We start from the raw sequence: 13,175 nt of genomic DNA on the forward strand, positions 1-13,175 counted from the left end.
GTATTTCATTTCCATAATTAGTATACAAAACTTAATCCACATACCAAATTTGAAACAACTGGAACAAAATTCTAAACAGTGATGAAAACCACAAAGATCCAAGGTCACTTCAACTATCTGAGCTTGTCTTTCTGCTACTGTAAAAACCTGTCTCTTGTCTCTCCTGTTATGAGAGTTGGTCTCTGCAGCTATCAGAACTGTTCTCTGCCAGCATCAGAGCTGGTCTCTTCTACTACCAGAGCTTGTTTCTGCCACTATTAGAGCAGGTCTCTTCAACTATCTGAGCTTGTCTTTCTGCTACTGTAAAAGTTTGTCTCTTGTCTATCCTGTTATAAGAGCTGGTCTTGCCAGATGATTTCATTGAGCTAATCTTTCTCTCTTATTTTTCTTCATCCTTCTGTTTCAGTGTTTCTTTTATAATTTTTTGTTTCTTCTTTAATCTCTGACAGCAAGTATTTCCACTCCTTCGTCTCTTTCCATCTCTTCATATGAAAGATTTATCTTAAGTATGATGGATCTCTAACTTTCAGGCTGGAGAAGTGGTTCCACAAGAAAGACATGAATGACAATTACACACACACACACACACACACACTCATGCGTGTATATATGTATACACATACACATTCGTGTATATATGTATACACACACACACACACACATATACAAACAAATAGACATGTATATATATACACATATATATATATATTGATGATGATGATGATAATAAAGACGAAGAAAAAATCAAAGAATTCAAAGAAATAAAATACACCCAACCCCACTCCTTTCCCCATTCCCTGATATATAATAGTTTATAAACAGCAAAGACTGTAATTTGCTGCTGGCTAATGATATCTGCAGCGGTGTCTGTTATATATTTTCTCATCCTTCAACAATAAAGTAAATCTTTAGCTTCCTAACAAGCAATATACTTGAGGTTTCAGTTTAAAAATTACATCAAGGACAAAAGAATAATCTTGACCGCAGGTGTTAGACCTTCATCTGTTACCCAGACGACGTTGTTGTTGTAATTTAGCCCAAGGTCTATGTAGAGCCATCTTAGCAGCGTTATAGGCCCCAGTACAAACCTATACATTGGGCCCTATTGTATTTACTTATTGACTGCAAGCCACAACATATATATAAATCATAACAGGGTCCCTAGACCCATGGGGCCCCTGGGCATTTTCCTAGTAAGCCCACATCTTAAGACAGCAACTGGACTACACCATTATCCATTGTAGTGGAGGTGCATGGCTTAGTGGTTAGGGTGTTGGACTTGTGATTGGAAGATTGTGGTTTCAGTTCCTGGACGGGGTAATGTGTTGTGTTGCTGAGTAAAACACTTCATTTCATGTTGCTCCAGTCCATTCCAGTCCATTTTTATGAGTAATCCTGTGACAAACTGGCGTCACATCCTTCATTTGCTTGAAAGTAGCAGGCATTCAGTTTAAACACGAGGCCTAATATGTAACTTAGTTTCCACCTACCAAATTCACAGACAAGGCATTGGTTGGTGTAGGGTTATAGAGACTGAACCTGAAACCACATGATTGCTAAGTGAGCTTCTTAACCACAAATCCATGCCTGCACTGATTGCAATTACTTTATATTTATGGAAACACATGTAGTGTTTATCTCCACCACCATTCTTATAAACAAGGATGGCATTCATTATGAGTACCGCAGGGATTAGGAAGCAATCAATTACTATGAAGTAATGTTAAACCAAGGAAGATTCTGTTCCAAAAGAGTTGAATAATATTTGGATAGTTAATGAAAGGAATTAATGACTCAATTAAATGTGATAAATATGGAAAAAGAGAAAAAAGAAAGAAAAAAGGGAAATCACATAGGCTAATAATAATAATAGTAATAATAATATTCTCTAGAATACTATGTGCAAAACCAAATATATGACATCCTAGGCATAACACCAACATGAACTTCTAACTTGTTGTCTCTTGAGGTCTCTGGATGAGACTTGGAGTCAACTTGTACAAATGCAAAGCAAAAGTCAAACATATAATAATAATAATAATAATAATAATAATAATAATAATAATAATAATAATCCTCCTCCTCCTCCTCTTCCTCCTCCCCAAAATGTCAAATGAATATCATATAATAGATATTTTTTGTGGCTACAGGGAGAAAGTATTCCAAGGGATGGAGTTTATTCTGTAACAGTGATTTCTAAATCTGAATATGTGCCATTAGGGTATGATCATACAATGTCTCAGAGGATCTCTCATGAGGTAAGACTATCACTGATTCAAATAAGATGTTGGTAGATAATAAAAAGGATGAATTTAGTAAGGTTGTCATTGAAACAGTCACTTGAAGGTCCAAAGTGGGCCATTGAAGGTTGGTGTACCATCTTCATCATTTCAAAACTATTTTTTGAGCAGTTTTCTTTTTAATCATTCATGTGGCTCCAGGATTGGTCTCACTAGCCATGAGTGAACTCATTAATGAGTATGATGGGGAGAAGACATCATGATTCTGTCAGCATGGATTGATCCTTAAGCTAAGCTAATGACATACACAATAACCTGTGCCAGAACATTTGGCTCAAATTAAACGACCATTCCTTAAAGTGTGTGTGTGTGTGTGTGTGTGTATGTGTGTGTATTTATATACTCTTTACTCTTTTACTCTTTTACTTGTTTCAGTCTTTTGACTGCGGCCATGCTGGAGCACCGCCTTTAGTCGAGGAAATCGACCCCAGGACTTATTCTTCGGATGCCTAGTACTTATTCTATCGGTCTCTTTTGCCGAACCGCTAAGTTATGGGGACGTAAACACACCACCATCGGTTGTCAAGCGATGTTGGGGGTACAAACACACAAACATACACACACACACACACACACACATATATATATATATACATATATATACATATATACGACGGTCTTCTTTCAGTTTCCGTCTACCAAATCCACTCACAAGGCTTTGGTCAGCCCGAGGCTACAGTAGAAGACACTTGCCCAAGGTGCCACGCAGTGCGACTGAACCCGAAACCATGTGGTTGGTAAGCAAGCTACTTGCCACACAGCCACTTCTGCGCCTATAACTACATATATATATAACTACATCACACAACCACCCACCTAATATAAACAACCCTACATATATCATATACAAAGTTGTTTATATTAGGTAGGTTCTCGTATGATACAGTTTTAAAAGTGAAAATACATTGTGTGAAATCTCAGTGTATGTTACAAGAAGACAATGTTATTGTATATGTTAATTTACACCTTACTCTACTGTAATTAGCTAATGGACCAGTGCAATGACCTTTAATGTTATTCTCACAATAGCTGTGTTTATTATAGTCATGACAGGTCTTGATTTCAATCTGTTAGCCATAAAACTAATAAAAAAAACAACTGTAGGTATTGCAGGTAAATGACAAACAACGACAGCTATACAATGATTTACATTAGTTAAGTGATTCCTGAAGCAACTTACTATATTTGATGGCATATAACACACACTTTTTTTCTCAAAACACTATCTCAAAGAATCAGCCTAGGTCTTAAATGTAAAGTTGGGCTTATATTGGTTTCAAATTGTGGCACAAAGCTAGTCTAATCTATTTTGCGAATATAGAATAATAATAATAATAATAATAATAATAATAATAATGATGATGATGATGATGATGATAATGGTTTCAAATTTTGGCACAAAGCCACCAATTTCAAGTGAAAGGGGTAAGTCAATTATATCTATCTCAGTGCTCAACTGATACTTAAAGTCGACCTTGGTGGAATTAGAACTCAGAACATAAAGACTGACAAAATGCCACTAAGCATTTTGTCTGGTGTGCTAATGATTTTGTCAGAGATAAAAATGGTTGAGATTCCCTGATTTAACAAATGAAATACACATCACTGAGTCAAATAGAGTAGCAATTTTGAAACTGACAAATACCACACCCCAACTCAAAAACAGTAGTGAAATTTCTTTTTTACTCAATCCTTTAAAATTTGCATTGATATAATTCTTTTTTTTGGCATGGCATTGGATAAATTTGAAAAGTTTAAAACCATTTTAATTTCATCACATATGGTAATTTGTTTGTACCCCTATTCAGTCTTCACAGATGTTCTTCCTCTACCACCAACCCATCATGTGAAACACTGAGACAGGGGATCCATTAGAATGGTCATTCTGAAAGATAAACCAACCCAGACCTTTGACAAATTACTTTATAGAGGTTGTAAAGGAAATGATCAACTTACAGCTCCATTACTAGGAAGACTCTCTGTTTGTCTTCAAACACATCCAAAAGTTGAACTATATTCGGATGTTTTAATCTGCAAAAGAAATGGATAAACATATATTGAAATGGTTATCAAACAGGAGAAAAAAAAAACAAATAAAACTGGAAGGACTGCTAGAGCTTCAGATTAAGCATTCATTTTTGCCCATTTGTATTTTGAGTTCAAATACTAACAATGTCAAATATTGTCTTTAAAAAATAAAACACAATTCGTTAGTGAAGTTCATGGTGATATTGCTTTTAGAATATCATTTGTTGCTGTTGTAATTAATTAATTAATTAACTAATACATTACATACACTAGATACATACATATACATTTGTATATGTATGTTTGTGCGTGTGTGTATCTATATGTAGATATATGTGTGTGTGTGTGTGTGTATGTATAAATATATATATATATATATATATATATATATATATATATATATATATATATATACACACACAGAGGGAAAAGTAATGAAGAAATGTAAAGCAAAAGGCAACACAGGAGAGACAAGTTTTAACAAATATTGTATTAGTTATAAACACTTGAAAATGAGAGAAAGAGTCTTAATGTTTTGGACACTGACTCTTCATCAGAAGGAAAGTATAAAAGGAAAACAAAGGGGAAAGATGAAAGAGAAAAAATGGTTGGAAAGAGAAAGATAAAACTGTGTAAGGTATTAGGGATAAGATGGGAATGTAGTTATATGGGAGAGAGTTAAGAAGGGAGAAAGGAACAGGTGCATGTGTGTATGTGAATGTATAGGAGTGTATCCATGTGTGTAGAAGTTTCCAAGTACAGAAGTATAGTGGTGTGGGTTAGTGAAGGTGTGGGGTGTTGGCGTGTGTGTGTAATCATTAACTGTGTCTGAGAAAAGTGTAAATGTGAGAAAGTGAAAGTAAGTATGAGTGTAAGGTAAAAGGGAAAGAAAGGGGGATGTGGAGGAATGATAGAAGTATATGTAGGGGTATGGGTGTCAGATGGTGTAATGTGGAGGAAAGTTATGGACAAGAGGGGAGAAAGAGTTCTGTGAGGGAAGTAAATTAGTGAGGTACATAGAGCAGCAAGAAGAAATCAATGGAGGTGAACATAACACATATAAATGAAAAGGAGAAAAAAGAAAGAAAGAGAGAAAAAATGTGGGGAAAATGGACAATCGAGTTCAATGAGATTAGAGAAATGATAGAAAATTAGGAGTAATATTAGAGAAAAATAATTGCAATAAAACATTGATAAAAATAAATGAATAAAAATATAATATTGGCTGTGTACCAGGAGGTGCACATCTAGTGCAAAATCTGAAGAGATAGAATTGGCCACAGTGAAGCAGTGAAACTGAAAAACAAACGTTACTAAGATGATGATGCGCTTGGAAAAGTCAGACTATAGGGGTGTCAACATGTGATGGAGTTTAGGGTGATCCCTAAGTTAATTCAGTTTCTGATTTATTGAGCTGTAGCTTATTCTGTAACTGGAATAACCTGGACCTACAGTTCGGCACTAGTGTAATCTTGTCTCTTTAGTGCAGCTCCTTGCTTTTTGTAGTTGATGATGCTATGCCACTAGATTTGATTTTTGGAAAGAGGAAACAGTTACAAGGGGTCAGATCTGGGGATTATGGTGGCTGTCGGACCTAGGGAATGCTGTGCCTAGCCAAAAACTGTTGCAATAAGCTGTGTTGAATGAACAGGTGCATTGTCATGGTGCAATTGCCACTCACCGGATTCATGCAATTATGGCTTTCCTGACAAATAGCATCCCACAAATGCTGCAAAATGTCACGGTAGCGGCCCTTGTTTACTGTCTGACCAGGTGGGGCATAGTCATAATGAACAATCCCCTTGTAGTCAAAGAAAACGGTCAACAGTGTCTTCAGATTCATTTGTGCTTTCTTCAGTTTCAGAGAGATTGGAATCTTCCACTGCAAAGACAGAGTCATAGACCCATGATTCATCATCCATTATGACCATTTTCAAAAAGTCTTCATCATCCTCGACACAATCAAGGAGATCTTGTGCAACTGAAACCCGAGTGTCTTTTTGGTCAGCTGAAAGCAGTTTTGGCACAGACTTGGCAGACACGTGTCTCATAACCAAATCTTCATTTGATGATGGACTGAACTGAACTGTAACTAATCTGCACATTCTCTGATAACTCAAGGATGGTGATTTGATGATTTTCCCCTCACAGCTGCATGCACATCTGCGATGTTTTTTCAGTTCTGCTGGTTGCAAGTTTCAGAATATTCGTCAACACTGACATTTTTTCAGCTATCTTGGAAACATCTGAACCACTCGTACACTTGTGTGCAGCTCATACACTCCTCTCTATACACTTTCTGTAATTTTGTGTAGGCTTCTGAGTAGGTATTGTTAAGCGTTTGGCAAAATTTGATGCAGATTCTCTGCTCAACTTCCTCTGTCATGGTCAATGCGATGATCACACACTACACAGATTCATTCCAAGCTCTGCTGCAAAGAGCAGAAATAAACCAGAGCATTAAAACTTAGCGTGCATGCACACCGGCTTTCAATGTTAATCTGTGCCAAGTAGCTTTACTCTGCATGCTTTAGCTTCATTATTATGTCAACAGTCTGGATACTTATTGATCAGACCACGTATATGTATACACACATACACACATGAGAGGCCTGCTGAAAAGTTCCTGGCTTTAAGAGTATCAAGAAAGGCCTGGCTGGAGGTCCAACCTTCGGAGTTCTTTTACAGGGCCCTTTAGCTAATCCTGCTGTATTTTCTTTTACTCAAAACCAGGAACTTTTCAAGCACTTCCTCGTATTATTTGGTGTTAGATATTTCATTGCACTCCAGTTGCAATCTGGTCACTGATACAGTTCCACTTTAGCTCAGGGTCAGAGACGACAAAAATTCAGACACCAAATAATAAATGTTTAAATTAAGTCAACAGTTCTTTAATGGTTATTATGTGTAATCCACATTGCAGTTGTTTTAGTCTCAATATAGAGTCTCAGATCAAATCAATTTATTAGGCAAGTACATCTCTGAAATTAATATAATACACTAAATGTAAATAAAAAACAAAGAAAAAATATATAATGGTGCCATTAAGCTTGATAATGATTTTGTATATCTTAAGGATCTTCAACACAAAATGGTCAAAAAGATTACAAAACCATTGGAATGCATACTTGAGTTAATGCAATTGTTATAACAATGTGCCTATCAACAAAATGGCATTTGATAATGAACTGTCACAGAAAATGGAAAACAAAGTAGTAATTCTCAACACTTTTTCATTAGTGTATGATTACACACACACACACACACAAATACTATATATATGTATGAATGTATGTATGTATGTATGTATGTATACATTCACATGTACACACACACATATATATAAGCACATAGATGTATATGCACATACAAACACACATACACATTACACACCAACATAATCTGAATCACCTTTGCTGCCACCACCACCACTCTTACATATCAACAATGGTTGTCAAGCAGTGGTGGAAAGAGGAGCAAACACAGACACACAGACACACAGACACACACATTCATGACTATGCCCACTAGGGTTGATCTAATCAACAATATGCTTAGCAGCATTTCATCTGTCTTTATGTTCTGAGTTCAAATGTTGTCTAAGTCAACTTTACCTTTCATCCTCTTGGGAGTTGATGAAATAAGTACCAGTTGAGCACTGGGTCGATGTAATCGACTTCCCCACACCCCAAAATTTGCTGATCTTGTGCCAAAATAAGGATTATTATTATCATTGATTTGACCCAGGGTTGGCCTTATTCCTGGGGTAGCGGGTTACAACCTGTACCTTTAAGTCTCCACTAGATTTCAATAATCTTTCAAGTGCTTAGAACCCTCCTGAATTTTTTTTTTCCTGTCCCTAAGAGGCAAATTTTCTGTAGAAGCTCTACAGGACATTCCATTCCATTCCAATCTTAGGTTAAAATTATAATGGAGGGTTAAACTTTAATAGGTTAAATTTGAACACTCTAAAAATTAGAGATTTGTATTATAAAACCAGAAGTGGCTTTAAGTGGTTTGCTATCAAATGTGTTAAATCACATAAAAAAAATATTAAAAGTGTAAAAAAATAAATAAATAAATAAACCTCGTTGCATTTGATCTTAACTGTGATATTTTGCTGCAGAGGGAGAAAAGAAAAAGGACCAGATGAAACACATCCCATACCCAGAGGGAAATCAAGACAAATTCAAAATTCTATAAATGCCTGAGAAATTCATCTGAGAAATCAAAAATTGGTAAACGAACATGAAAAATTTAATAATTAGCATTTAAACGAAAAAATGCCTTTGTTTCTTTTTGTTTTTTTTACATTTTTCTATGCATTTGCAAGTATAAGATGTTCAATGTTTCAACAACTATTTTCAGAGCTGTTTTTGCCGAAGATGGTATTTGACCATGTGTGTGTATGTATATATATGTGTATATATATATATATATATATATATATGTACACACACACACACATGAGGGCATACTGAAAAGTGCCTGGCTTTGAGTAAAAGAAAATACAGGAGGAGCAGTTAATTATGATTTTATTCAGCATATTCCCCTCTCAGATTCACATACTTATTGCAGTGGTCCTTCAGTTTTTCTAAGCCCTGTAAAAGAACTTGGAAGGCTGGGCCTTTCACAATACCCTTAAAGCCCGGAACTTTTCAGCACCCCCTTGCATTCAGAATTCAAATTCCACTGGGGATGACTTTGCCTTTCATCCTCTTCAGGGATTGACAAAATAAGTACCAGTTATACATTGGGGATCAATGTATTCGACTCAGCCCCTCCCCCAAAACTGCTGGCTGTGAGCCAAAATTTGAAACCAGTATTATTATTATTATTATTATTATTATTACTATTAAGATGTTGAGCTGGCAGAATCGTTAGCATATTGGGCAAAATGCTTAGCAGCATTTTGCCTGTCATTATGTTCTGAGTTCAAATTCCACCGAGGCTGACTTTGTCTTTCATCCTTTTGGAGTCAATGAAATAAGTACCAGTTATGCACTGGGGTCGATTTAATCAACTTACTCCTTCTCCCGAAATTGCTGGTCTTGTGCCAGAAATTTAAAACTATTATTATTATTATTAGTCAATGCGTTAACTAATATTGGTTTCAAATTTTGGCACAAGGCCAGTGACTTCAGGGGAGGGGGTAAGTCATTTACAATGACCCACCCCCACACTCAGGAATCAACTGGTACTTATTTTATTGACCCCAAAAGGATGAAAGGTTAAAGTCAACCTCAGCAGAATTTGAACTCAGAACATAAAGATCGATGAAATACTGCCAAACATTTTACCTAGCATCTCTTTACTCTCTCCTTAACTCTTTTACTTGTTTCAGTCATTTGACTGTGGCCATGCTGGAGCACCGCCTTTAGTCAAGCAAATCGACCCCAGGACTTATTCTTTGTAAGCCTGCCGGACTGCTAAGTTACGGGGACATAAACACACCAGCATCGGTTGTCAAGCGATGGTGGGGGGGTGGACAAGCACAGACACACAAACACACACACATATATATATATATATATACACATATATACGACGGGCTTCTTTCAGTTTCCATCTACCAAATCCACTCACAAGGCTTTGGTCGGCCCGAGGCTATAGTAGAAGATACTTGCCCAAGGTGCCACGCAGTGGGACTGAACCCGGAACCATGTGGTTGGTAAGCAAGCTACTTACCACACAGCCACTCCTAACAATTTTGCCAGCTCACTGCCTTAATGAATTAACTAATATTAACCAATTAACTAATTGATTATTTGACAATCAAATTTGTGGCAGTGAAAAACCTAGAACAATCTTGGTCACATCATTGATGAAATTGGAAATGGTGACGGAAAGGTTCTCACAAACCAAGCAAATTGATTTATCAAATGATTGGTCAAGCGATCAATTAGTTAACTGATTAATTAGCTAAATAGTTGATTAATAATAATAATAGTAATTAATAAAACAAGCTAAATGTAACAAACGGGTATGATTTTATTGGGAAAATGAACTTTTCAAAATAAAACGGTTATGTGTGTATGTTTGGATGTGAATATGAGTGTATGTGTGTGTGTGTGTGTGTGTGTTAATGGTTATCTGAGTGTGTGTGAGTGTGTATGTATGTGAGTGTGTGTGAGTGTGTATGTATGTGAGTGTGTGTGTCTATGTGAGTGTGTATATGTGTTCGTCTGTATGTGGCTGTGTGTACATGTGTAACTGTGTGTATGTGAGCATGGATGTATGAATGTGTGTGTGTGTTAATGGTTATCTGAGTGTGTGTGAGTGTGTATGTATGTGAGTGTGTATATGTGTTCATCTGTATGTGGCTGTGTGTGTATGTGTAATTGTGTGTTTAAGTATGGGTGTATGAATGTGTGTGTGTGTGTGTGTGTGTGCTCATGTGGGTGTCATGGAAGAATTGCTTTTACACCTGGATTCTGCTCCTTTTAACTACCAACTCTCAGTCGTGGGACAGAGCATTGCACCTGTTATTTTTCTCTTGCAGACAATAGAGTTAATGGTTTTGTCTCAATGGCACCACAGACTAGATAGAGTACCTTCTATTATATTAGTTCATCTGTCATTGTTGTCGATTACCAAAAACATTACACGAGAGAAGAAGATGGGACACAAACTGTTCGGCTGTAACCAGTCAATCCAATGCATGCTCAGAAGGCTCTGCAACAGGTTGGTCACTGCTGGTCTGCTGGGACTGAAAGCAAGGAGTTGGCTCTGGACATGTGTAGTTTGCATTTTCTTGGTGCCCCTATTCTGTTCATAGGATGTGGCACATTTGTTGGTGCAGCTTTGCCAGACAAGATGGTCCTGTATTCCCCACTAATCAACAGGGGGTACTGGAACAACATGAAATGAAGTATTTTGCTCAAGAACACAACATGCTGCCTGGTCTGGGAATTGAACTTATGATCTAGTGATCGTGAGTTCAACAACCTAACCACTACGCCTCCAAACACACATGCCCACATCTGTATTCATGTGTGTGTGTGTGTGTATGTATGCATGTGTGTGCCTGATTTCGCTAATTCATATCAGCATTGATATAAACATTGGCAAGAAATCTGAAAGAGAGAAATATATATTTGTTTTGCATTGTGTTGCAGACATTCCCTTGTCAATCATGCCATCACAAATCCATTGAAGCAATGATTGGTTCATTGTATTCACGTATGCAATGATACTATGTTTCGTCAACAACAACATCAATAACAATTAATATTATGAAAACATTCCAGTAGGCGACTTACCTCCGTAGAACTTGGATTTCATTTTCCAAAGATTCTTCTTTTCCTCGTAGTCCATGCCTGTCTATGCACTTTACAGCAACGAATTTGCCTTTTTCTAATTTATCTTCTGCCAACACAACTTCTGAGAAGGCTCCCCTGAAATGAAGAGAAATGATAGATACTGAAGCGCCAGGCAAAAACCATGTCAAAGAATGAACAGATCCTCAAAAAAAATCTAGCTTTGAAAATCAATGAGTTAAATTAACAAAAGGAAAAGTATTTTGGTGGGTGTATACAAGGGGGTGCTGAAAAGTTCTTGAATTAAAGTACCAGTCAAGTATTGAGGGTTAATATAATCCACTACCCTATTCCCGTAAATTTCAAGCATTGTGCCTATGCTAGAAATAATAATAATAATAACAATAATAATAATAATAATAGTTTTTGCCACAAGGGCAGCTTGGGGGAGGTGGGGGATTACATCGACACCAGTGTTCAACTGGTACTTATTTTATTGACCCCGAAAGGATGAAAGGCAAAGTCAATCTTGGCAGAATTTGAACTCAGAATGTAGCATCGGGCAAAATACTGCTAAGCATTTCGTCCAGCTTGCTGCCTTAATAATAATAATAATGATAATAATTTCAAAAAGGTCAAGTTGAAACAGTTTTGTGGTTGTCTGTCAATCTCCTCTATCTTCCAGATTATTCAGTGCCAAATGTCAAGATGTCTGTTCTTCAAATAAGAAACAATAAATCATGTCTCAGAATTAAAAAAAAACTGTTGTTAGAGTAGTTAGATCAATAGATATTATAGAATTATAAAACATAAAGATATATATATATATAAAAGACGTTTGAGAGTTTAGTGTACTATTCCTAGACAAATCTAACAATTACTTTACTTTGATACAAAGGTACATACACACATACATAGAGACAGACAGACATACACACACACACATATATCATCATCATTATTATTTAATGTCCATTCTCTATGCTAGCATGAGTTGGATGGTTTGACCAGAGCTGCTAAGCTAGGGAGCTGCACCGGACTCCAGTCTGATTTGGCAGGGTTTCTAGGGCTGGATGCCCTTCCTAATGCCAACCATTTTACAGAGTGTGCTGGGTGCTTTTATGTGGCACCACACAAACGCTTTTACATTGCGTCACACAGGTACTTTTATGTAGCACCATGTGAGCGCTTTTTACATGGCACCAGCACAGAACTCTTGGAGGTCCAATCCTCACCATCAGAGGAACCAGGTTTAACACTTCTGCTGCAGAGCAGGGGTCTTCTTGTGTACAGCAAAGTGCCAGACATCTTGGTCCTTTGTCCTCTCACCTGAAAGGTTTAGCATCCTGAGGTCATTCTTCAGCACACACACACACACACACGCACACACACACATACATACACACACAATGGACTTCTTTTGGTTTTCATTTACCAAATTCACCTACAAGGTTTTGGTTAGTCTGGAGCTATTGTGGAACTGAACCCAAGACCACATGATAGGTAAGTAAATTTCTTACCTACACTCTCTCTTTGCCCTTTTAAAGCCTAGCCAGGCTCATGGGCTCGGTTTCCCGGTTTCTATGGC

The 13,175-nt window shown here is 36.9% G+C and overlaps 1 protein-coding gene across 1 annotated transcript in view; it reads right to left on the reverse strand.

Annotated features, from left to right (window-relative positions):
• LOC106883616 (calcium/calmodulin-dependent protein kinase type 1) overlaps positions 1-12,895 on the reverse strand; it is a 59,836-nt gene extending 46,941 nt beyond the window's left edge. Inside the window, exons 1-3 of the mRNA XM_052971522.1 lie at positions 12,823-12,895; positions 11,591-11,750; positions 4,257-4,331 (exon numbers count right to left, since the gene is read on the reverse strand). Of these exons, the coding sequence (XP_052827482.1) occupies positions 4,257-4,331; positions 11,591-11,750; positions 12,823-12,895 (308 nt within the window). The remainder of the gene's footprint in view (positions 1-4,256; positions 4,332-11,590; positions 11,751-12,822) is intronic.
• Between the last annotated feature and the right edge of the window lie 280 nt (positions 12,896-13,175).

The sequence above is a fragment of the Octopus bimaculoides genome, chromosome 11 (assembly GCF_001194135.2).
Source record: "Octopus bimaculoides isolate UCB-OBI-ISO-001 chromosome 11, ASM119413v2, whole genome shotgun sequence".
In the NCBI taxonomy this organism is placed as follows: domain Eukaryota; kingdom Metazoa; phylum Mollusca; class Cephalopoda; order Octopoda; family Octopodidae; genus Octopus; species Octopus bimaculoides.